Source organism: Bactrocera tryoni, chromosome 4 (genome assembly GCF_016617805.1).
Source record: "Bactrocera tryoni isolate S06 chromosome 4, CSIRO_BtryS06_freeze2, whole genome shotgun sequence".
NCBI lineage: Eukaryota > Metazoa > Arthropoda > Insecta > Diptera > Tephritidae > Bactrocera > Bactrocera tryoni.
In genome coordinates this window covers 27,503,629-27,529,488 of record NC_052502.1, presented here as the reverse complement: position 1 = coordinate 27,529,488, position 25,860 = coordinate 27,503,629, and the positions used below count along the sequence as shown (strand labels likewise).

The window sequence follows — 25,860 nt, the reverse complement described above, 5'->3', positions numbered from 1 at the left end:
CGTGTTAATTACTCGTTTATTAATTGATATATACATTTTACTCCAGATATCTCGCGATTGGGTGCTTACTACCGAATCGTGTTTCCAAGGACAACCACGCGCCACTTGGATGGCTATATTTGGCGCCGTGCGTCTATCATCCAACGCACCTTGGACTCAGCGTCGTCGTATTATTGGTTTGATAAAGAGTCCCGTAGAAGGTTCCACAGCGGCATTAATTCGACTTGAGACACCTGTTAATTTCTCGGATCACGTGCGCCCTATATGCCTACCCGATGAACTGCAGCGCAAACAGGATCAGCTAGCGAAACGTCGCGCTTTTGTACCCAAAGCTGAGCGTCTAGAGGGTAAACGTCCACAGCCGAAGGTACCGCCCACTCCTAGCGCTGTCCAACGTCATTTGGCAGAATCACAAAAGTTCTTCGTATCACCGGCGGTGGAACAGGAACCAGTTGATACGCACAGCAGTAGCAGCTCGGAAAGTAGAGAGGAATATTCACGTTATGATTTCGATCACTCTGAAGCGGCCGCCTCACAAATGCCGCATGCTGAAGCGCTGACCCAAACGGTAGAGCAACAATTCAATGAATATCCGTTGCCGGACAGTGCGCCACAAGTACATTACTACAGTGGCGCTGCATCATCTGCTGGGCGTTATGCGCCTGTGCCTGTGGCGACTGGCGGTGTCGGTGTTGCAGGTCGAACGCCAATCGGAGGTGTGAATAGTAAAACATCAACGCCGCCGCCTAGAGTTGAAGAAATCTGGACAAACTGCAATACACTAGGCTGGTCTAGACAACGTGATCATCTGCAGCGAGTACAGCTGAAAATCGGTGATATGGCACCATGTGAGAATATCTCCATAGCGACGGTAAACAGTATGTGCACCGAGGCGACATATCAGAAGCATGATTGCACGGTAAGTTCAATCGAAAAATATTACAACTTTAAATTTTTACTTATAAAAAACTCCCGAAGCGTTGACATGATTAAAGCTAATTGTTGAAAGCGTTGGCAGGTTTAATAAACAGTAAGATGGGAGGAGAATCTGTTATTATAGTATCGTATCCTTTAACTCTCAAAAGTAAAAATATATATTGATTGGAGATTTATCAATTAAGACCATGGGTGAGACTCCTGTAATATATGACTTACTGTTTCTGTTCGTTAAAGGATTTTGGACGTCCTTAGGCGTGGGTTGGTCCCCAAAAGGATACGTCATAGATCTTATAAAGTAGATATATACATATATATAGTGTAAATGATAAGCGTGATGAACTGAGTCAATTTAGCTGTCACTGTTTGTATGTATGTTCGTCAGTGTGTCTGCATATACGCGAAGTTTCCTCGGTTTCTAAGATATCGATCTGAAATTTTGCACCCTCTCTTTTCTCCCCAAGAAACTGAATTGATTGTTCAAGTCGGATCACTATAGCATGTAGTCGCCATACAAACTGGCAAATGAAACTGAAGTTTATGCAATGAAAACTTTTTTATTTGTCGAGTATAGTAGATTAGGTGTAACATAAGCTTTTACTTGTTTTTTTTTCTTTTTAATAAAGTGTAAGCATATGGCACAGTAACTAGAAAAAAACTAAAAGCTTAAATACAGGGAACTAAAAAAAATTTGTTCAGGGAGATAGTTTGAAGTGAATTATCTCCTAAACTATTACAACTTTTGAATTGCATCCAAAAATGAGAAAAATATAGTTCTATTAATTTTCACAATGTAAATATAATTACTTAAAAATTCGGTTTATCTAAAAATTAAAAAATCCAAAATAACTCCATTTTTGAATACCAAAAAAACTTGTACAGTTTGCATAAATTAACATTTTAACACTCTTCGCCCTCTATCCAAGGTTTGCAGTCTTTTATTCATAGAATATCCTGAAGAGCCGCCTCAATCTCATTTTTGCTATTAACTTTGCGTTCTCGTAACTTCTCCATATAAGCCCAAAGCTGTTCAATGGGATTGACTTGTCTTGACTCGGGGAGGATGTGGCTGCACTATTTTTACGTTGTACAATAACCATTCCTAAACACTAAAGCAGGGTGCTTCAGGTCGTTATCCAGAATAAATCAGTGGCAACCATTTAAAATGAGTTTGCTGCTGACGAAGTCAAATTATTTTTTAATATTGGCTATTTATTTCCGCAGCACCCCTTTTGCTTCCACCACCCAATGCAGTCTCCCTCATGCTGACTTATTAACTTACTTATTTTACTTATTTAATTTTTTTTTATCTGTTAGCCCTTAGAGTTCTTTACGCTATAAACATCGTCTAAGTCATTGGTAAAAATTCGTTATTATGCTGGATATACATAAGTACATATGTACTTTTTGAAACGTTTCGTAATACTATTTCCCTTCGATAATTGTGGACTTTTCCGTGGTGTATACGTCATAAATTCGGATGAAAGCAAGAATTTAGAACATTTTGAAAGTGACGGAAGATATTATGGGACGTTCCTTGATACTCCCTACAACTTTACCTTCAGCATGCCCAAGCATTTCACTACCATCGAGTCTTCCAACTAGACTATTTCAATTTAGCAATAATATAGGCTATGTTCGTAAATGCATCATGACTTGCAGCATAAGCAACAGTAGCAACACTGCAAGTTTGACGTTTGATACTTCTTATACAATTTTTGACAATTTGCAGATACATTTGTTTGCATTTTTGAACGCGTATACAATTATTATTAACATAATTTAACTAAATTCCAATACAAAAATTAAAATAAAACAGTTTTGCACTTACTTTTCGTCAGACATCGTAGTTAAATGCAGTAAACAATTTTTTGATAGAAATTATGTATGACAGTTGATAGAAGTGTTGCTTTTTTGAACGCTTAATTATTGCAGTGTTGCAATATTGCATTTCTGAACGTTTTGTTTGTTATGCAATCGTCATGGTGCGCGTCATGATGCATTTACGAACATAGCCACACTGAACAATATCATGTTTTTTTTATATATATTTTTTTTAATTACTGCCAATTTTGTGAGTACTTTTTTTTTTTTTTATTTACCATTTTGTTTTCAAAAACAACAACCGTTCAAAAGAAACTCGCTTACCATATAATACTTTTTGATCATACAAGACAAGGATAAAAGTACTTACTTGATAACGGCGTTTACACTGTTGCTAACGTAAGTGTAAAAGTTTTTTTTTGTCAAAAATTAGACATTGTATTAAATTAAAGTTTTATAAAAATACGAGAAAAACATAAGATTCTCTTGGTTGCAGCTTAAAAGCTGAATTAGTTTACGAGAGAATTCCCTTCAAAGCCAAAACATCTCTCTGCAAAAGTTTATTTGTTCACTTTGAATCTGCAAAAACTTGAAGTGCCAAACTTCGTAAGCGTTTTGGGTCACCGAACGCAAAGGTTTTTACCATATATCCGTGCTTAAACACTAAACAGATATCCCTTAAGGAAATTCCGCACAATGTAGTAGAAACATTTTTGCCAGTTTATAAGTTAAATATTTTGTTTTTATTTGGTATTCGTTTTTTAACGTTGATATATAAAATGACGTGTAAAAAAAGTTGATTTCCAAAAAAATAATTATTAAATAAAACACTTAAGCGGTAAAAACTATTATATACATATGTATAGGGTTATAAGTATTATGTACACAATTATTTGATTGCTTGCTTGCTTGAGTATATGATTAAATCAGTTCATAAATTTAAATTAATTTAATAACTAAGCATAAATATAAATATAGTCGTATACAGTCAGCCAAAAAAGAAATAATTTTTGTTTGGTGAAAAGCAAAATGTATAAATCTTAATTCTAAATAATAAAACGGTAGTCATCGATTGCTAAGCTTTTCTCTTTATCCTCCCGCTCATAGCCGCATAAAGCGCTTTACTTGCGCCAAAGGCTTCATTGTGCGCTTTTTCAATTCACCCATTTGCAAACGCTTTTTCACGCGCTTCACAAATTCGCTACGCGGTGACTGTTTCTTCATATTAGCTTTCTGCTTCTTAGCGCTGTCATTTGTTAATTTTATAGTAGTTGTAGGATATTCGTAGATAAAGCAATTCATACGATAGACTGGCGTAAACTTCGATGCACACTGATCATCATCTTCACCAGCTGGGTTCTTTCTTTTGTTTTTCACTTGAATATCACTCTCTATTGTTGTTTTTGCAACTTCCTCTTGCGGTTGCGTTGACTGCAAGATGCCGACTGCACGATTGTAATCATAACGTATGTAGAAAACCATGCTGGGGTTCGGGAAGAGCGTGAGAAAGTAGTCGAACTGCAGCTTATCAAAAATTCTGCCGTTTTCGGTGGAGATCAGCAGAGCTGGCTCATGCGAGGCGGGAATATTGAAGCGCTGAATAACTGGTGGGGAAATAAAAGTAAAATTAAGTAACAATATGGATATGTACATGTGTATATAAATATGTACATACTTTGGAAGACGAGTACATATGTATGCATGTTTTTGGCATAAATTTCCGTTAGCTTTACTTACTCAACTTAATGATCTGTTCGTAACGATTTGTGGCCTCGTAATGGATGTTACTTATTTGCTTCCGATAGCAAACAATCAAACTGCCGCCCTCAACCATTTTTCCTACTTTCCAATCAAAGAAAAATTAATTTAATTTAATTTGCTAATGTCTCGCAGTTATTCCATAAATAAAATACAGCTGTACGTGTGCTCACTTTAACGACTGGTTTTGTTTTGGCAGACAAGGAGAAGTTTCTGCTGTTCGTCCACATGCCAGGTGAACAACAGGGATGAGTTTGTAGGTAAATAATACGCTCTCCTTTCCAAATTGCATTGACTGTTCGCTCTCTCTCTTAACATTCTATTTGCCGCTAGAAGAATGCAGTTGCTTTGTGCGAACAATGTACAATCCTCCCTCAAAAATCGCAATAACGAAGTTTTTGTGCCGGCAAGACAGCCTCGAGTAATGTTTTCCTCATGGTACGTGCGCTTGGACTGGCGCTTATTTCGGAAATGAAAAGGTTGTAGTGGCAAAGTTTCAATTGATAGTAGATGGTGTGCAACAATTGAAACCAGTTCAACACTGTAAAAAATGAATAAAAATAATGGAATTTAAATTTTTCGTTAAAGATTGATAGAAAATAATGCTTTATCAATATGCATTTTGAAAAGAAATTTACAAAAATAATAATTATAAGAGTGCCAGCAGTTCAGTCATTATTCGGAAGGAATTTTCCGAGTATGCCCATCAAATTCGACCCAGACTGATAAAAATATATTTTTTCTTGACCCAATTTCTCGGACATAAAAAAGTATAAGTATGCCAAATATTAATTAAATTTTCCATACTCTTGTTATAAGCCTTCAGTGAATTTAGTTTTCTTTTGGTTTCGGCTAATTTCTGGAGAGTCATTCGTTAAACTGTTGGACAGTTTTGACATCGGATTTATAAACCGACGTCTCGTCATCTTTAATGACGTGTTTGATGCATGTTGGGTCCTCAGCTACGTTATCAGTATTTCTTTTGCGATATCTGCTGAACTTCAGTTTTGAAAAAGATTCAGGTCTTAATAGATGCTTTTACCGGGAAAAAGAGAAAATTGGTATTATAATTCTTTAGTGAAATTACTTAAAAAAATTTGTGGACATTTTGCTACCTTCCTTATAAGCATTTTATTCATCATTCTCATTTGGAATCCCGTAAATTTTTTCCCATAACAGCTATTATTATTTGCTCAGTGTAAAAAATTGTGTACTGATGTCATTGACAATAAATTAACTCAATTCAATTGTTCGCAAGGCGAGTGCCAAAGTAAAAATACATTCATCTCATCCAGCTGCATGCCACTGCCACCAAGAAGCAATTGCTTTTGAGCACGTTCTATTCGGAACTCTCTTTTCGAATATCGCTTTATCGCACTCTGTGCTCGCCAGACATGTTGCTGCATGTTCATTCATGGTGATTTTTGTGTTTGTTTTTCTTTTCTCTGGCAGCCGTTACTATCACTGACACCTATGCATGCGTCATTATCACCTCACGAATGTTTGTAAATGTGTGTATGTACATAAGTATGTATGTTCAAATGCACTCAACCATCACTGGGTAAATACATTAACAAGTAAAAACATAAAAACATGCCTACCACTTGCAAATAACTATAATACATACTATTTATTCCGTCCTTCAGGTATTTCACTACTTGTAAACTAATATTAATGAATAAGTTTTTACATACATAAGTATGTATGTAAGTATATAAGTAGCTACTAGTTCCTGACAAGACCCTACTAGTAGGGTTTTGTGAACATTTTCATAACCATTGATTGATTTCATTGGTTTATTTAGTTTATACATACTTACATAAGTATGTATGTAGTATAATAAATAATTGTATATAAAAGAACAACTACTTATTCTTATAAAAATACTTATCTCCCAGTTTTTTCAAGTGTAGAAACAAGAAATAATAAAAAAGTATATATACATATGTATGTATATGTTGTATAAAAAATTATATACTATGTACATACATATGTATGTACTTATGTATACATACATATGCAGTAAAAATTTTGCTTTATTTTTGAAAATTTATGAACTAACCTAATCTAATATCTTAAATATGATTTTCATATTAATTAAAATCTATTAATAATATAAATGCAGTCTTTTAAGAGTCTTCAATGGTTATGTACTTAGATACAATACTTCTATGAATATTTTTGCGCTTTTAGCGCAGCTCTATTACCAAACTTATAAACCTGATTAAGCTATCCGACTTCTTTAATAAAGAACTGTAACTTAATTCGAAAGCTTGATAGAGAAATGTACGAGTTTATGTTGTTACAACTTCCTTTGTTATATACTCTTTGTAACCTTCGATTAATTAAAATGCTCCGCCGTTAGTTTTGTTTGTGTTGCCATTTGGGGATATTCACCCACGAAAGAACTCGTCCGCTGCAGCGCACCTTGAACAACTTCTTTTGTTTCGGATCGCGCAGGTATAATTCTGATGCTGTTTGAAGATTCGCTGAAACGGACACGTTTTGTAGGCGGTGGTGTACATTTGCCGGGATACACGCCTATGAAACAGTTCATGCGAAATACAGGTGTCGTTGGGTAGGTTGGATCGTACTCGTAATCGGTTTCGCGCTGACGCTTTCGGCTCTTTTGCTGATTTGTGGTTACAGTGTTAATTGCAATATTGCTTCGTGGTAATATGCTCAGGTTCCTTCCCGAACTTGCTGTCGTTTGTTGGTTACTTTGTAAATGGAATGTAATTTTGGTGTTCGGAAACAATAACAGATAGTTTTTGAGTTGACGTTTACTGAATACTTTTCCGGCTTCATTGGTAAGCTTGAGAGATGATGCTGATTTGCGTTTGCTTGGAATCTGGAAGTGTTGCATGACTGGAAAGAAAAGTTAAATTTTATTTAGTGACATAAATTATTAAACAGTAAATATTTGAATGTCCTTATTTCGTATACTTACTCGTCTTAAGAATTTCATCATAAGTGCTGCCCAGCTTATAACGGATTAACTGACGGTTTCCGTGGTAAGCAACTTTTAAAATTCTGCGTTGGCACATTTTAAATTTTAGATTTTCAAAATATATTTGAGTATATACTTATATAGTATTATTTATTTTTACAAATTTTCTCCACGACGTTTGCTCTGCTCGAGTGCTTGTTGTGTAATGCTGCTCTACGGAAGCGCGTGCGGCTTTTATACACATAAAAAAGTGTTTTGTAGTGTTGAAAGAGGGTGTGAGGCAGGATATTAGTAAACATGTTTGTTCAGTCAGCACACACACATACATATGTAAATACATTCATTCTCGCGACTAATCAATTTTTGTTTAAATGGCTGAGTTTGACCTTGACATATCTTCAAGGCAGTTTTCAAACCTTTATCTTTTGGGATGAGCATAAAGGATTTTTTACCGCACAAACAAAAATATTTGAGTGCTGTTGTCCAAAATGAGTTTTTTACTATTGTTATGTAAAGTCTTCTTCTTCTTTACTGGCATAGACCGCTATTATGTAAAGTACTAAAGCAATTATCTCAAGATAATGCTTATTATTCGGCATTAATAGCTTGTAAACAACTTTTAAGGTTAGGTAAAATATATTTTTTGAACAGTATTTTCTGCCTGCAAAGCACTGAACTTGGACATTAGATTAACTTTTTCAATTTTGTATTTACTCGCAAATAAGGCCTAAATTGCCAGTTCCCTTAGTTTCCTAGTCTGTCTGTAAATTTATTTACAGGTCATACATAAAAAAATATATATTTTAATATAAAAATATGTTTTTGCGTATTGACTTTAATGTTCGTGAAATATCTATTTATATAAAATATTAAAATGGCATACTATAAGCGATATAGATTAGGTGTTTATGATTTTTGATTAATATTATTTTTGATAGTTTTAACTATAAGCTTTGAACCCACCACCCTTAAATTAAGAAAAATTATTATAATTTTCCTAAATCCAATATCATAATTGAAAACATATTGGTTGAATAGTTTCGAATTAACAGATTTTGAAAAATATTGGTATTTTGGAATGCAATTTGTTTAATTCTTATTTTTAGGTTCAATTCAAATTTTTAAATCATTCTTTTAAAATTCTCCCAAAAAATAGTAATCATCAATGCTCGACAACTGCTACGCCTCGGCTGAACCGAATTTCTTATCGCATAAACGAATAAATAAAGATCTTTACCTTGATTTTGATAGGTTAGTTTGTAGAACGTGTACAAAATTGTAGTTCGTATATACAGACAGACAGACAGACGGATATGATTAAGTCGACTAAACTCGTCACGTGATTATTAATTTAGTACTGCTCTAAATACTGTTTCAGGCTCAGGCCGTTATAAAATTAAACTATAGTATATTTTGTAATAAAGAGTTTTATTTAATAATGTATGTTCAAAACTTTAATCGAAATGGTCACCTTTTGCTTCCACCCAAACTTTCATACGATTCGACGGACAAATCGGACGGCAGCATGCACAGTTTCAATTCGTATTGACGACGTTGTGCGAAAGGCCATGTTCTCCACCACTACTCTTACTTTAAAACTCTGACCACTAACTGTAGTTCGATGAATATAAATCTGGACTCTCTGACGACCAATCATCTGCTGCTATGAAACCAGGAATTTTTAAGCCACCGTAACATCGTCATCGAAGAGAGTATTTCTTAAGGGGTTAGGTGGGTTTCAGAGGTACACAAATTTACGAATTTTTTTTTATGTAAACAATCATATATTTTAAAAATATAAAAGGTACATATCTGAACAATGTCTCCTGAAATTTTGATATAAAAATGTTGAAAATTCAGCCGTTGAGACCTCATCTCCCTGGGTGTCGCACAAAACAAGTGCTCTCGCCGTGGACAGGATACATACTTATGTATATAAATCTCGTTTTTATATCCTGAACAGGGTATATTAAGTTTCTCACGAAGTTTATAACACCCAGAAGGAATCGTCGGATACCCTATAAAGTATATATATATAAATTATCAGTATGTCGAGCTGAGTCGATTTAGCCATGTCCGTCTGTATATATACGAACTAGTCTCCCAGTTTTTAAGATATCGTTTTGAAAATTTTCAAACGTCATTTTCTCTTCAAGAAGCTGCTCATTTGTCGGAACGACCGATATCGGACCACTATAACATATAGCTGCCATACAAACTGAACGATCGGAATCAAGTTCTTGTATGGATAACTTTCACATTTGACAAGATATATTCACGAAATTTGGTATATGTTATTTTCTAAGGCAACAATGTAATCTCCGAAGAAATTGATCAGATCGGTTTACCATAGCATATAGCTTCCATACAAACCGAACACGTAGTTACTAAAAGAAATGCACCTGTGAAGGGTATTTAGCTTCGGTGCAACCGAAGTTAACGTTTTTTCTTGTTATTATAATAAAATAGAACGGCTCTTTTTTCTCCAAGTTTGTTCCCACTGTATGTATTGTAAATTTTGTGACAAGACTAAGTATATATAGTATGTATGTATGTACATAAAGAGTACACAGTATAACAAGTAAGGAAGGGTGTCGCCGAACATTTTATACTCTCGCATGATAAAGTGATAATCGAGATTTCATTATCCGTCTTTTACATATTTTTCAAATACCGTATTTGTTTAAAGTTTTATTTCGCTATCATCATTGGTTCCTAATGTATATATTATTCAGAGAAGGCATCAGATGGAAGTCAAAATAGCGTTATATTGGAAGAAGGCGTGGTTGTGAACCGATTTCACCCATATTTCGTACATGTCATCAGGGTGTTAAGAAAATATTATATACCGAATTTCATTGAAGTCGGTGGAGTAGTTCCTGAGATATGGTTTTTGGTCCATAAGTGGGCGACGCCACGCCCATTTCAAATTTAAAAAAAAGCCTGGGTGCAGCTTCCTTCAGCCATTTCTTCCGTAAAATTTAATGTTTCTGACGTTTTTTGTTAGTCCGTTAACGCACTTTTAGTGATTTTCAACATAACATTTGTATGGGAGGTGGGCGTGGTTATTATCCGATTTCTTCCATTTTTGAACTGTATATGGAAATGAAGGAAACGACTCTACAGAGCTTGGTTGACATAGCTGTAGTAGTTTCCGAGATGTGTACAAAAAACTTAATATGGGGCGGGGCCACCCCCACTTTTCCAAAAAAATTGCGTCCAAATATGCCCATCCCTAATGCGATCCTTTGTGCCAAATTTCACTTTAATATCTTTATTTATGACTTAGTTATGACACTTTATAGGATTTCGGTTTTCGCCATTTTGTGGGCGTGGCAGTGGGCCGATTTTGCCCATTTTCGAACTTAACCTTCTTATGGAGCCAAGAAATACGTGTACCAAGTTTCATCATGATATCTCAATTTTTACTCAAGTTACAGCTTGCACGGACGGACGGACAGACGGACGGACAGACAGACATCCGGATCGTCACCCTGATCACTTTGGTATATATATCTATATCTGACTCTTTTAGTTTTAGGACTTACAAACAACCGTTATGTGAACAAAACTATAATACTCTACTTAGCAACTCGTATAACTAAAAAGATAACAGGTAACAAAAAAGGGTGATCGACTTCTTGAATTTTTTTCTTATATATGTAGAAAAATATACTTTTCTATAGGTCAACAATATTTAACTCCTAGTTTTTCAAGTGTAATAGCTGGAAATATTAAAAAAATTATGAATACAGATTGATAATGAATTTTGCTTTATTTTTTGAAACTTTGTAAACTTACCTAATCTAATATCATAAATGCGATTTGCTAACTAATTAAAATATATTAGGCTACGTATGCAGTCTTTGAAGAGTCTTCAATAGTTTTGTAGATACAATCTTCTAAGAAGATTGTAAGAAAGTTACAATTCCAGACTCTTAGCCCGCCCCATTAATCAACTGCGCTCTTAAATTCAGAACTGAAATTTAACTCGAAGGCTCGGTGCAGAAATGTACGAGTTAATGGTGCTTTATTTACATTGCCATTTGCGGATATTGACCCACAAAAGAACTCGTCCGCCGCAGTGCACCTTGAACAACATCTTTTGTTTCGGATCGCGCAGGTATAATTCTGATGCTGTTTGAAGATTCGCTGAAACGGACACGTTTTGTAGGCGGTGGTGAACAATTGCTGGGACACACGCCTATGAAACAGTTCATGCGAAATACAGGTGTCGTTGGGTATTTCGGATCGTATTCGTAATCGGTTTCGCGTTGACGCTTTCGGCTCTTTTGCTGATTTGTGGTTACAGTGTTAATTGCAATATTGCTTCGTGGTAATATGCTCAGCTTCCTTTCCGAGCTTGCTGTCGTTTGTTGGTTACTTTGTAAATGGAATGTAATTTTGGTGTTCGGAAACAATAACAGATAGTTTTTGAGTTGACGTTTACTGAATACCTTTCCGGCTTCATTGGTAAGCTTGAGAGATGATGCTGATTTGCGTTTGCTTGGAAGCTGGAAGTGTTGCATGACTGGAAAGAAAAGTTAAAGAGTATTTAGTTATATGAATTATTATATAGTAAATATTTAATTTGTGTTCTTACTTCGTATACTTACTCGTCTTAAGAATTTCATCATAAGTGCTGCCCAGCTTATAACGGATTAACTGACGGTTTCCGTGGTAAGCAACTTTTAAAATTTGACGTTGGGACATTTTAAATAATCAGTCGCTTTGAATATTATTATTTATTTTTATAATTTTCTATAACACGTTTGCTCTGCTCGATTGCTTGTTGTGTAATGCTGCTCTACGGAAGCGCGTGTGGCTTTTATAGGCATAAAAAGTGTTATGTAGTGTGGAAAGAGGGTGTAAGGCAGTATAATAGACATGTAAACATGTTTGTTCATTCGTGCACACATATATGTACATACATAAATATAATTCTGGCCACTAATCAATTTTTGTTTACATGGCTTAGCTTGACCTTGACATATCTACAAGGTTATTTTCAAATCTTTATCTTTTGAGATGAGCATAAAGGATTTTTTACCTCACAAACAAAAATATTAAAGCAATTATTTCAAAATAACGTTTATTGTTTGGCATTAATAACTTGGGACTTTGGGACAGTATTTTCTACCTGCAAAGCACCGAGATTGGACATTAAATGAACTTTTTCAATTTTGTATACACTCGTAAATATTTTTTACTCCCTATTAGAAGATACGTCAGTGAGTACAGTACAGTGAGTTTCAATTCTCCTTTTTCTTTACTGGCGTAAGCACCGTTTATAGCCGAGTTAACAACAGCGCGCCAGCCTTTTTGTTTTTTTCGTAATTTGGCGCCAATTCAAAATACCAAGTGCAGCCAGGTTCTTCTCCACCTGATCCCTCCAATGGAGTGGAGGTCTTTCTCTTCCTGTGCTTCAACCGGGGAGGTTTGGAGAGGTTTCACCATGGAGGCTGCATTTGCCAATTGTTGTAGCAAAGATGCCTTCTTTGCCCACCATGACGTAAAAATCGCCAATCACAATATTTAGATCGTGGCGGGGGCAGTCGTTATAAGCGCGCTACAGCCGCTTTTGAAAGGCATCTTTGGTCATATCGTCCTTCTCTTCCTTCGGGGCGTGGACCCAAATCTTTGTTATGTCGAAAAATTTTGCACTGATGCGGATTGTGGCTAGACGCTTATCCAAAGGAGTGAATGACAGTACTAGACGAGTGAGTCTTTCTCTCACACTGAATTCGAGCTCCTTTGTATGGCCGCTGTACCATAATAAATGTCACAAGAATCTAATCGTCTCCGTCCTTGTCCCGTCCATGACATTTCTTGGACGGCGCTGATTTCAGCCTTCACCTTTACGGGGACACCAACCAGCTGGGCATCGGCACCTTCCCTATTTAGCATTTTTTCTTATATACAAACTGGAATATATTGTATTTTTTATTACAAAAATCATGGTAATAGTTTGAATACAGTAGTTTTTTAAGTTTAAATTAACTTTTTTTTATTACTTTCCGCTTTTTATTTTTTATATGTAATAAAATTTTATTGACTTTTCGGCCACAGCAAGAAGAGTATTCCGGTGCGCCTGTGCAGTGCCTCATACCGGGCACAAATCAATGGGCATTGCTCGGTGTTTCATCCTGGCGTATTGCTTGTGGACCGAGCGGCGTCGAGCGACCGAGAATGTATGACAAAATCACTTCGAACGCGGCGTGGATACGGGAGATTCTAAGTGCGGCGTAGAAACCTTCAAACTTAATGGTACCTGTGTTGGAATGGGTTTCAGCGTAAACACAAAAATGAACAAAAGTTAAAGCTAAAACTAAAATTAAAATAACATTTAAGGTAACACGAAGCTAAATATGTACTTAATTCCTTATGTAATAAGTTTTAAATATATTTTATATGAAATATCTAAATTGGTAAACGCATGTATGTACATGTGTACGTAAAAATTATGATTTTACTCGTATGTGTGCAGTTAAATTTTGGTTAAAAAATTAGACATTTTATATTAAAGAATCCTTGTTTTGTGTGTTTGTGAGTTTAATTGTGTGTGTGTGTGCGTATTTCGCTTATTTATATTGTCGATGCAATAAGTGCATTTAAATTAAAATTAAATTTATTTAAAAAATACGTAAGAAATAATAAATATTTGAATTAAAAAAAATCATTTGGTGTAGTTGCGTAATTTTTTAGTGTAAATGTTAACTGACGAACTTGCATTACAATTATTTTATTACTAAATAAATATTAACATTGTAAAGTATTTCAAAGAAAGTATAAAATATAATACTTAAAATATGCATGTATATTTTCCTTTATAACTGTATCATTTTTTTTATTAAACGTTGTTTTGTTATGCGTATTTTTAACAAAAATATAATTTAATAAACTATTTAAAATGTCTTTAATTATAGATTTATACTAATTAGATACTGTCTTTGCAATAGTGATAAAATATGAATTTTAAGATTTTATATTGGTTTTAGAAATTTCAGAGACTAAGGGGTTATATACTCTTGTAAGTCTGAAAAAAGTTTTTTCATGTGATTGTTTGTTTTTGTTTTCTGACTAGACATTTTATTTAAAACTATATAAAATGATGCACATTTATAGAATTTAATATACTTCAATAATCGGAGATTAATTTTTGGAAAAACGTACGAAAGTTTCTGCTTAAATTAATCTCCAATCCAAAAACAAAAAAATATTACTATTACTGTAGATGCCTATAGTTAACTATCGAAGAGCTTTAAGTTTTAATTTTAAGCAACATTCGTTTTATTTACACTTCTCAGTTTTTTAAATCGAAATTATTAACAAAAATTGTTTTTCTTCGAACATTGCCTTACAAATATATTTGAGACGGTCATGTGAACAAATACAGGAGAACGATCCAGCAATTTCGGATAAAATTTTCAGTGATTATGAAAATAGCGTTTCGATAACAACGCGTTTAAGGTTTTGGTTTAAGTTAAATATTCTTACAATCACTCTCATATATGCAAAACTGTTTAACGAATCTACTTGAAGAATATTTTCATATAAACATAAATTTGTACATACAATCGATATAGTGAAATTCGCAAGAGAATACCATCCCTTCAGTAATATATTTCTTGTTAAAACATTCAACTATAACCGAAATATCTTTCGAATAGTCAGCTGACGTAAAGTGATATTTTTAGAAGTCTTAAAATGTTGAAGACAAGTCATTGTTGGTTTTGGGAATATTGATGAAACGATAAAACCAATTTAGAGATTTTTATCTAGCATCTTCTTTATTGGATCACGTAAGTAAAATGACCTTGCCAATGTTATACCCAAAGAAGACGAAAGTTCCATTAATTTCTGCTCATACATGCGCACAAACAGATTATACTAACTTTCCTTGAAGGAAGTGTGTTAAGTTTCCTCTGACGTAAATTTAATATTAGCTGTTAAATGTTTTGTATAGTTTGTTAAAATATTAATTACTTCCACCTCCTTATTACCATTGATATATATTTTAATATAATGACAGTTTAAAAATAACAACAAAAGCGAATAGTGACTTCAAGTTATTAGTCTCTACCTAAAAGTATACTAAGTAAAAATGTTCCGCTACTTGTATTCGTAGATTTAAATCCCTTTAAAAAATAATCATTTATAATAAACAATTTACAATTTCATAAATTATTCACACTTTGATTGAATTAAAGAAAAAAAAATATTTTTTGATACAATTAATATTTAGTTAAAAAAGTATCTTGTTTATATTTTACATTTGATATGGCAGCGCTGCGTACACTCGTTGCAACTGTCAATGCGAGTGAAAAAGAGAACGAAAAATTACTCGCAGTGAAAAAAACGGGACTTGTGAAGTTAATTTTTGTGGTGGCACAATATATTTAATCCCCACAAAAACTATTTATAACTTGTAAAAAATGTAAAACGTTTAAATTAGTTGAATAGTAAGTGAAAACGCGTTGGTATTTGTTGATATTGTGTGAATCGGAGTAGCAACCATGACATCTATATTGGACATGAAGCCTGGTCCGCCCGACTATTGGGCGGACATTTATAACTTCTTTCTGCCGCTAAAATACTTCATCACAAATGACCGGTTCGATGCATTAATGCAGCATGTGGACTTGAATTATTTGCTCAACGCTATGTTTTGGATATTTTTATTATTCGCCGGAGGCTTCATTGGATTCTATAAAATATTCGAGGTAGGCTGTTGCATATATTCATACATCTTACATGTTTTAACATGCATGTGCACCTGGTATGCATAGCGATTTATTTGTAGTTACTAAAAATAGCATGCGAGTTTTTTTGTAGGATTTATTGTTTCTTGTTTGTTGCATGTGTTCTTTCGTTTTGTTTTGTTTTTAGTATTTGTGACCCAAGGTAACGGCGCCGCTAGGTTAATCAGCTGTTTGCTTAGTGCAGTTTTTATATAAAACAGCTGTTGGCGAGGTCGTGTTATTCGTTGAAATAAATGGTTGCCAGATACTTGCATGAGAGAAATAAATTAAACTAAGTCGTGTAAATTCTCTTTAAGAATTTATTTTTATTTGCATAAGATAAATTATTATTGGAGTAAATAGTTGCTTATGATAGAAATAAATTTAAATAAGTCTTGTAACGAAAAATGAAATTCTAATAAGAACTTACATGACATATTTAAATTTAATTCCTATTTATGTGCATGAGTGTGAAAAGTAATAAAAAATTAAAACTCGTTTTTGTAATAGAAAATCATACCAAATTCTTGTGTTGCTTAGGTATTTGACAATTCTTTACTTTTTATATACAATAAAGTGTTCATAATTAATTTCCGTAAATATATTTGCAGGTTTTCCTAAAAACATCCAATATAAAATTCTACAAACGTAAACAATTTGCACGATCCGTGTGGAACATTGCCTTTTATGCCGCTTGCACACTCTTTCTATATTTTTACAATGAATTTATGTTGCTACCGCAGCTGTTCAAGAATCAAGGACGCTACTCATTGTTCTATTCATCAGAGAACATGATCTTTTACAAATCACAACAATGTGAAAAATTTCAATTCTATTCGCTGTTCATCATAACATTTAACCTACATAACGCCATATTGGATTTCAAGGAATCCGATTATCTAGAGGCTTGCTCGAAGACGCTGTACTTACTTGCATTGGGAGCTATTGATGTGTACAAGTATGTTTATAGTTTTGTATTACATTTTGCAATACTCAATGAATATTTAGTTAAATACTTTTGAACAATATTTTGTTTTTCAGATATGAAAATTACTTTGTGGGTTTGAATCTCAGCTTAGGCGTCTACAATATACTAACGGAATCTCTTTTCCTGCTGGCTTTAATTAATTCGAAAGGGAGCCGTTTATTGTTTCAAGTGTTTTTGGGACTACGCATCGCTTCGTGGTATGTAGTCAGTATAAGAACTAAGTAATCGGAAGATATAATTTTGGATATTAAATTTCAACCAAATTTTTATGAAAAGCGATATTTTATTATTCCAAAAGCGTAAAGTTTCAAATTTTATATCTCACGCACATGAGCCTAACTATTTATTATTCCTTTTATTTGCAGGTCCCACGTATTCATCAGCTTGCTACCATTTAAATATTTAGTTCCTACCTTGTTTGCCAAAAATTTTAAAATAATGTTAAATGTTACAATTTGGCTGTGGTACGGCTTGTCCATTTGGAATTCGCCAGTGCTGCAGTATTTTTACCACCAGATTTATCACTCTTCGCCGTTGGACTGCTCGGGTGAAGGATCAGCAGCAAAGTATATATGTTAATAGTAAAAGTAGACACTAAACTTTCATAAGAACCTTTGTTTTTGTACAGATGCATCTTGCTGAAGGACTCAAGTGAACATCGTCACTTTAAAACACTAAAAAAGGCCTATATGGAAGTAAAATTAGCGCAGGAGAAGTTAAAGATCAGCTCTCTAGCCAATTCGTCTGGCTCAGATAGTTCCTGCACGTCAGCAAAAGCTTTTCAGGCTATTAAATGTAAGTAAAATAATGCAAAGAAAATTATAATAAAGGAAATCTTTCATCCATTCCCTTCATTACAGGCATAATGACGCTTAAGCGAAAATTGAAGCGCATACGTGAGGGACGTGGTTCAGAGATGGAGAATGACACCGAAGATATGAATAACGAATAGATGCGAAAAATTTTGAGCTCTCATTTGATGTCGAACCGAGACCATGTTATAAATGCAATGTTGAATATTGTTATACACACGTATTCCCAGTTTGACAGTATCGGTGGAAATAATGCCTAATCCAATAAGACTTTATTTATATTCTGTAGCACTAAATCTCGTAATATTATTCCTTTCATTTACTTTCTTAACACCAGACTCTCTATTTTTTATTTCTAATAATACCACTTTTATTCCAGTCCACTATTTTTTTATTCCAATGCTAGAGTGCAGAGAAAACGCTCACTTATTTATAATTATAAAAAAGACAATTTTGTATTGTTTGATATAAAGCAATCGTACTACGTTAGTTTTACCGCTCTTTGTAACTACCTAAACTAAAAAAAATATTGTTAAATTGTAATAAACACGCATATACACTTTATATTATGTATAAAAAATAAAAACGTTAAAAATATATTTATTTGTTGTCTGTTGAATGGTTGTTTTATTATTGAAAATGATGCAGAATTTCATTACCTTTCATATGACACCAAAATTATCAAAATCGGTGCATAATTGCCGTAACTGTGGCGAAAAATCACTTACATGTACCATCTGGCACACACACGCACGCACACACATGCAGCGCGATCGCTGCGATTTTTACATTTTCTCAAATGCCCGATATGCACCAGGCACCCAGAAATGCTCATAACATAGCAGGTGGCTGCCGCGAAAAATTAAAATTTTCGTTGCATACCCGAAAGGCGCAAGTAAATTTTTCACTTCCTCCCGCTACCGGAAGCGCTTGCACGTTGAGGTTATTTGCGCATAACTAAGCGAAAACTCAACCGTTAACATTGATTTTGGTGTCAAATGAAAGATAATTTCTTCAAGTTGCGATGTGTGCTACATTCAGCACTCCGATTAATGCGAGAACTGTGTTTTCGTGCCATATGCGTTTACATATTTTTAAGTGGTAAAAATTATAGCTGAAACCTTTTTATTGAACTCATTGTTAGCTTGTGTCCAACCCTTTCATTTGACACCTCAAGCGTTGTTTCAAACATATATTTGGCAAAGTTATGCTCAATTAAGTTTGACTATTCAGCGCTTCCGGTGCAGTGGCGAATTTCTTGCGCCTTTGAGGTATGCAACACAAAATGAAAATTTTCGGCGGCAGCCACCTGCTGCGCTCAGAGCATTTCTGGGCGCCTAGTACAAATCGTCAATTTGAGCGACCGGAAAAATTTGCTGCGCTCGTTCGTGTGTGTGTGTGCGTGCGTGTATGTGTATGCAGATTAGGTTGTTTGTTTTAAATTAGCGTAACTCCGTCAATTCTTCACCGATTTTGATGATTGAGGTGTCAAATGAAAGGTATGAATTTGGCGCTTCATTGAAAAATAATGTAATTTTGTTTTATGAATTCATATTCAATTTATTTAGTGTTTTTTGTAAAATTGGCTTTAAATTGTTTGAAATTTGCCTTTGATGCTATAAATGTTTGGTTTTTTGTATAGAATATTGTGAGCAATATTTTTGGTGCTTTTAATAAGCAGAAAACGCAAAGTAAAAATTATTTATTTTGTGAAAATCTTTATTTATTTTTATTGTATGCTTTGTAAATTATAAAAATTCATAATTATTTTATACTCACCATTCCATTTTCCTACAAATAAATTGAGTCAAATCGATTTTTGTGTTTTAAAATTCATTGTTTATTTCGTTTTGTATTTTAATTATTTTTACTTAATTTAAACCTCAATTGTTTTATAACTTATTAATTAGTTTGTGTTTGTTTTGGATTTTACCGTTGCATTTTTTTTAATATTCAACACCGTGCTGAAGTATGTTTTTGAACTCACCTTTGAGAGTACTTTGAGCTCATTCTAACTCCATTAACTAGGCCCTGCTCCGGCACTTTTGCTAAACATATACAATAACTTCAACTCCATCAACGGCTTCATGCCTAGACAAATTAGTTTCGGGTTTTATGTTAATTTTACAGCAATTTCTGAAACATTTTTTAGTCGAAATTGTTTTTTAATTGTTACATAGTAATTTTTTTTTTGTTTTTTTGCTGAAACATTTTAATTGTAATTGGTGTAAACTTAGTGTAAATCTTATTTAAAACTTAAATGCGCTAAGTGTAAACTTAAGTACCTTGCTTATGCATACTCGTTTTTTCCTTTTGTTTTTATTAATTTTTTGTAGTTAAATATTTTTATAAGTATTTATTATAAATTATTTTTTAAATTTTTTATGCTCTATATATTTGTTTTGTATTGAAATCGTCTATTTGCTACAGTACATTTAATTTGCGCTACTTTTCGGTACTTTGTTGTTTTAAATTAATATTTTTTGAATTCTTCTAGCCACTTAATAATTATAGAGTTTGAGTTTTAGTATCTGTTAACATTTGCAAGGACTTTCTGTCCTGTTTACATCAGCTAATTTATATTTATTTAAATTATTTATTAATTAGTAATCGTTTCATAGTTTTTGTTTTTGTTATTTTGTTAAGAATAGTTTTAATAATTTCATTTAGGTACTGACTTATGTGTAAAATTTTACTAATAATGCATGGGTGAATTCGTTTTGTGTATAAAATTAGTTAAATTTTTTATTTATTTGTAATTTTATTATTAATTTCCTTGTTTCGTTTGTGTTTCTTAGTAAACAACTGCTACTTGTTTTATATTTACAAATTTTTTTCATTATTTTAGGTTCAACAATTTTTTATTAATACAATTATCTGGCTTAAATGTGCTTTGAATGTTTTGATAATTTTTTATTATTTCCTTTTTCAATGATAATGGGCTTACTTACAAATAACTGCATGGATTTTGCCTAATTTAAATTTAATTTGTGCAATTAACTACCTAAGTTTCAATATTATATTTATTGTTTGTTGTTTTCTCAGTTGAAATACTGTCTTCAATTGGAATGTGGTGTGTTGAGAAGCCAACAAAGTGAAGCACCGTTAGTTATAAAAATTATTTGGAATTCGTAAACATTTTGGTTATTTTTTGATGTAAAATACAATACAATCAAAGGTACAAAATATAATTTTATAAAATAATAAAACATAAATAAATTAAAAAAATATTTTTCATTAAAAGTATTCATCCAGACCTTTCAAAAATATTAATAAATATACTTCTTATTATGGAAAATAATTTAAACTTAAAGAAAACTCCGCATTTAGATTAGACCTAACATTTGTAACAAGGGATGGCTGAAATTTAGGGGGTGTTCTGGCTCGGCAATTTAAAATTTAATTTTTATTTGATATTTCGATGAAATAATCAAAAATATCTCCCTAAAATATCACGGATTTAGCCAACAAAGTTCATTCTTGAAGGATTATATCCACTTGTGAATTACAAAAAGTTTATTCTTTTGCATATAAAGGCTTTAACAACAAGAACGACATGATAATAAAATTAAATTAAACACTCAAATTTGATCCCAATGCCTGCTGTTTTTATTAAGGATACTTTTATACCATTTATAATTTGATCGGTCTAATGGTCACCACGGCGCCGTTTGCATATCTCCTCCCGTTTACTTCGGAAGAAACGCTAAACAGCACAGGAAAAGTATGGGAACACGAAAGTGGAAGATTTCGAATCTAAATAATTCGAAATTAATCTCCGCAATAAACAATCAGAACCCATCTGACAGCTTCCCCAGAATTGCAAGGAAAATTCTGGAGCACTCAATGCTTAATTTAACAAGAGCCTGTCAAAAATCAATGCCTAAGGCTTCCTACAGCAAATATAAAGCAGCAGTTTACTGGTAGTCAAAAAATATCGCAGAGGAGCCGCATGGATCACCTCGTAAACGCACTCTTCCCCTCACACGAAGAAAGAGCTAGTGATCCAGAACAGACTGTAAGACTTCCCCAAATCCTCAGTATACCCTTGAAGAGCTGCAACTAGGCACTGGCAAGCTCAAGACCAACAAATCACATATCTCCTCAAAAAACCTGGCTGCAGAGCGACCGGCAGTGCTATTGAATCTGTACACCGCCTGCCTCGAATCCGGAACTCTGGAAAAAGCAACGCGTGTTGCTAATTTGAAGGAGAAAAGAAGATCCCGACTTGCCATCAGTATGCCGTCCACTATGCATGTTTGACAAAGCGGGAAAGCTTTATGAAAGGCTATTCAAACCCAGGCTCGAAGCGGCTATCAACATAGCTGGAGGACTCCCTCCTAGATAACACGGCTTTAGACCCGACTGATCAACTCTAAAAGCTATAAAATGTGTCATTGACAGTGTAGAAGCTGCACAGCGTAGATGGCATAAATACAAAAGAATAGTGGTGCTGGCGATTTTAGATGTCCGAAACGCCGTCAACAACGCTAGATGGGTGAATGTGATCGACGCCTCAGAGCTGTGGAGGTAGGAGTCACGTCAGGAGCAGCACAAGGATACATTCTAGGCTCTGACTTGTTTAACATCAGCTATGACGCTATACTAAAACCACATACCCCTCGAAATAAGTATGTAAACGAGAACGAAAAAAGCAGCAAACTTCCTAGACATAAAACTGGACCACAGAATAACTTGGATTCTGGGTACAAATCCAGCATGCCGTAAGAAATGCAGCAAAAATCACCTCCCAACTTAGCAGACCATTGGCCAACATGGGGGGCCCCAGCCAAAGAAAGTGAAAGCTCCTAATGTCGACGACAAGCGTCCTATTATACGGAGCTGAGATAGTGGCCAGAGTCCACCCCAGCCCTTAAGAGTTGCATTAGTTTACCGACAGTGTCAGGTGACACAATATTAGTTATAAGCGGTAATGTCCCAATTGACTATCTGACATATTTTTCCTTTCATATGCCAGATAGTGGGAGCTAAAGACAACATCCGAAAATAACTAGAGCGCAATAGAACAAATAAAGAAAGATACAATAATAAGAAGATGTGAGAATGATAGTAGCTGCAGATGAACGACCAGACTAGTAAAAGACCTAAAGGCAAATTCGAAGAGCCGTCATGCGATGCGATGCGACAGAACACAGACATTCTTTGAATGTGTGCGCGGGCAACGAGAACGCGCCGCCATAGAAGACCTTGCTGGCCCAATAAACGCGGACAATTTTATCAGCGTCATGCTGGAGTGTGAAGTAAACGGGGGGATTCGCAAGTTCGCGTAAAATACGCACCACCCTGAAGTAATGGAAATGTGATATCAGGGTGGGTCCAGCGTCCTTTAGATAAGAATACCCCCTTAAAGCTAAATAGTAAATTCGCGTGTCTAAATAACTAGCCTTAGCCGTCCCAAAGATAGATTTTCGAAAACGCTGGTAGTCAAAGAGCTAACTAAAATATACCACCGTTACAAAAAATTTAAACTCTTGTTTTGTCTCAACTTTCAGTGACAGACATAAACAAGGAAGTTAAGGTGTTGGTATATACATAAATATGTATAACTTGTGAAAAATAAAAGAAAATGCTTGAACAAAATATTGATAGATAACGGTTGCGAATAGGATTTCTCGAAACCTGGAACCTTATTATCTAAATTAAGTTCGTAGCTTTTAAAATATATATTTTATGAACTTATTCATCATATCTTATCTAAATAATAATCACTAAAAATAAACTATTAAAAATATTACCAATTTTTTAAAAATAAGAAGTCAATAAGTTCCAAAAAATCTCTTATTAAAATTAACTATGCCCCTCAGTATTTAACTAAACATTTAACTAATCATGCTTTAACGATTCTCATTTCACAAAATCTCTTCTAAAAAATCAAGTTTTCCCAAAAATACTATAAGCTCCAGCAAAACTTTTTCTAGTTTTATCTAAAGATAAAATTTATATAAATATACATACAAATATTGGTTATACATATTGGTTAATTGGATGAAGTGTTGAATCTTTTTGCTTATTATTTAAACGCTTTCATCTATGGCAGTGTAATATTTACTAATTATAATTATTTATTTATTTTTAAGTTCCCAATTATTTCTATTATTTCCATTAATTTGGACTTCACTCCATTGACTTAACGACACTCACAGTCTCTTTAAACGGTTTTTTACGAAGAGAAATATTTTCTCGTTTTGCTAAAGCACTATCTTAAGTTTATTATTAAAAGATTGCATAAGATATAAGAAATATTTTTGTGGGCAAAAAATAGTAAGACTTTTTTTTAAATTTCACTCGAAAACTTATTCATCAAAATATTTTTCTTTTAATAGTAATAAATGGAGTAACAATGTTATTAGTGCAGTCGATAATAGATTTTTTTTTTGTTAACAATTTTCTAAAAAAAAATTCTAATAAGATATACATACATCTTAAGATGTGAACAAACTCAACCAATCTTAAAATTGCATTTTAATGCAAAATAAAATAATTTAAAATCAAAAGAAAAGTGGATTTAAATCTTGAGTGCCAAATCGAACAAACAACTGGTATAAATTCAGTTGATTGGTATAATCCAAAGGAAATCGAATTTCAAAGTTAAAACAACTTAAATGAGTTCCTTTTAGTAGGTGATTTCACACCGAGAGTGCAAAGCTCAAACAAAAGAAGTGAAGTGGCGAATCGAAAACGCCTATTCTAGCCTTCTCTCTTGCATTTTATGCGACTTTGCTCATCCGTATTTCTTACACAAACTGTTAGTAAAATTATTACAATAGAAAGTGATGCAGAAAGCATGTTATTTGAAGAAAGAGGAAATTTGGAAATTAAAAAAAATTGTTTTAGTAACTAAAAAATATTTTCAAAAATTATAAATCAGTTGAGTATCACTTTTTCAGCTATTTACTATATAAAAAACTTATCGGCAAATATTATCTAAAATAGTTTTTTCAGCTTCTCAAATGTACTGACCGGGTTCCAGAAGTTAATAGTTCTTATAATTTCATTTTTACTGTTGGCTATTTTTGAATGATACTCTTCTCCAGCACTACTTTTTGTTGTTGCAGGTGAATGAATGTTGAGTTATACTTTTCTTTAATTCTACCATGTTTGCTACATACAAAAATGGTTATTTACAAAAATGACAGTCTCCTTTGCTGTCTAATTAAAAAAGTGAAAAATGTTGTGCAAATGCTGTTTTGGTTTTTGGCATTTATAAAGTTAATGTAAATATTTTTAAAAAATATCAAAATTGCAAATTCTTTCAAAACTTCCCTTATCTTACATATAAGTGTTTCAATGAAAAATCTTTACTACTTTTGGAATGTTACTACTTTTTACTAAACCTCTTAATCCGCACCCATCAAAATGTTTTAACAATTTTTTGCTAAGACTGTTTTTTTACAAGTTTAAGAGCTGAAACGTAAGATTGCTTATAATATATGTTGTTGTTATTTATAAGTAAGTGTGTATACTGTTAACACTATTCCACAAATGAGATGCCTACAATAGCAATTAGTTTGAAATATTTCATTATCTACATAGTACAAGTTAACGGTAATGTGTAAGAAATTCATCATTCCAACATTCATTTATTTCACATTTTAGTCTAATTTTAATGAAATAAAGGATGTATGTCTGTGTATGTGTTCATTGTAGAAACTGTTTACTGTAAAAATCATGGCACATATCATGTTACTAAAATTAGACACTTTTCAAGAACTCAATAGACTTAACAGAATTCTGTTAACTAATTTTTGAATTTTAAAATGATGTAGAGAAGATCTGCATAAACTAAAATAGGTCCATAGATGCCCAAAAATCTATTTTTCACCAAAAACT

The 25,860-nt window shown here is 33.4% G+C and overlaps 5 protein-coding genes across 6 annotated transcripts in view; 2 read left to right on the top strand and 3 right to left on the bottom strand.

Annotated features, from left to right (window-relative positions):
• LOC120773922 overlaps positions 1-13,926 on the top strand; it is a 79,280-nt gene extending 65,354 nt beyond the window's left edge. The window contains exons 8-9 of the mRNA XM_040103118.1: positions 47-919; positions 13,538-13,926. Of these exons, the coding sequence (XP_039959052.1) occupies positions 47-919; positions 13,538-13,717 (1,053 nt within the window). The 3' untranslated portion in view covers positions 13,718-13,926. The remainder of the gene's footprint in view (positions 1-46; positions 920-13,537) is intronic.
• On the bottom strand, positions 3,793-4,685 carry LOC120773926. The gene is made up of 2 exons (XM_040103123.1): positions 4,498-4,685; positions 3,793-4,364 (listed from the first exon to the last, which is right to left on the bottom strand). Exons 1-2 carry the CDS (start codon positions 4,592-4,594, stop codon positions 3,862-3,864), a joined length of 600 nt encoding a protein of 199 aa, XP_039959057.1. The 5' UTR covers positions 4,595-4,685; the 3' UTR covers positions 3,793-3,861.
• LOC120773925 lies at positions 6,652-7,631 on the bottom strand. Its single transcript, XM_040103122.1, has 2 exons — positions 7,469-7,631; positions 6,652-7,386 (listed from the first exon to the last, which is right to left on the bottom strand). The coding sequence occupies exons 1-2, from the start codon at positions 7,563-7,565 to the stop codon at positions 6,860-6,862; spliced, it is 624 nt and encodes a 207-aa protein (XP_039959056.1). The 5' UTR covers positions 7,566-7,631; the 3' UTR covers positions 6,652-6,859.
• Positions 11,334-12,215, bottom strand: LOC120773927. The gene is made up of 2 exons (XM_040103124.1): positions 12,085-12,215; positions 11,334-11,999 (listed from the first exon to the last, which is right to left on the bottom strand). Exons 1-2 carry the CDS (start codon positions 12,179-12,181, stop codon positions 11,503-11,505), a joined length of 594 nt encoding a protein of 197 aa, XP_039959058.1. The 5' UTR covers positions 12,182-12,215; the 3' UTR covers positions 11,334-11,502.
• Positions 13,927-15,800: 1,874 nt separating the features above from the next.
• LOC120775494 lies at positions 15,801-18,345 on the top strand. 2 transcript variants are annotated; one of them, XM_040105700.1, is made up of 7 exons: positions 15,801-16,002; positions 16,036-16,191; positions 16,821-17,167; positions 17,251-17,394; positions 17,563-17,763; positions 17,826-17,992; positions 18,058-18,345. In XM_040105700.1, the coding sequence occupies exons 1-7, from the start codon at positions 15,985-15,987 to the stop codon at positions 18,147-18,149; spliced, it is 1,125 nt and encodes a 374-aa protein (XP_039961634.1). In that variant the 5' UTR covers positions 15,801-15,984; the 3' UTR covers positions 18,150-18,345. The 2 variants fall into 2 exon arrangements, with proteins under 2 accessions (XP_039961634.1, XP_039961633.1); XM_040105699.1 differs by having other exon boundaries at positions 15,801-16,191.
• Positions 18,346-25,860: the final 7,515 nt, after the last annotated feature.

Bases quoted from the DNA above. Each gene is read 5' to 3' on its own strand.
- LOC120773926 (XM_040103123.1), bottom strand. From the start codon at position 4,594: ATGGTTGAGGGCGGCAGTTTGATTGTTTGCTATCGGAAGCAAATAAGT. The intron at 4,365-4,497 runs GTAAGTAAAGCT...TTTCCCCACCAG, and splicing joins CGAACAGATCATTAAGTTGA to TTATTCAGCGCTTCAATATT.
- LOC120773925 (XM_040103122.1), bottom strand. From the start codon at position 7,565: ATGTGCCAACGCAGAATTTTAAAAGTTGCTTACCACGGAAACCGTCAG. The intron at 7,387-7,468 runs GTAAGTATACGA...TTTTCTTTCCAG, and splicing joins TGATGAAATTCTTAAGACGA to TCATGCAACACTTCCAGATT.
- LOC120773927 (XM_040103124.1), bottom strand. From the start codon at position 12,181: ATGTCCCAACGTCAAATTTTAAAAGTTGCTTACCACGGAAACCGTCAG. The intron at 12,000-12,084 runs GTAAGTATACGA...TTTTCTTTCCAG, and splicing joins TGATGAAATTCTTAAGACGA to TCATGCAACACTTCCAGCTT.
- LOC120775494 (XM_040105699.1), top strand. From the start codon at position 15,985: ATGACATCTATATTGGACATGAAGCCTGGTCCGCCCGACTATTGGGCG. The intron at 17,395-17,562 runs GTATGTAGTCAG...TTTTATTTGCAG, and splicing joins GGACTACGCATCGCTTCGTG to GTCCCACGTATTCATCAGCT. The intron at 17,993-18,057 runs GTAAGTAAAATA...CCTTCATTACAG, and splicing joins AGCTTTTCAGGCTATTAAAT to GCATAATGACGCTTAAGCGA.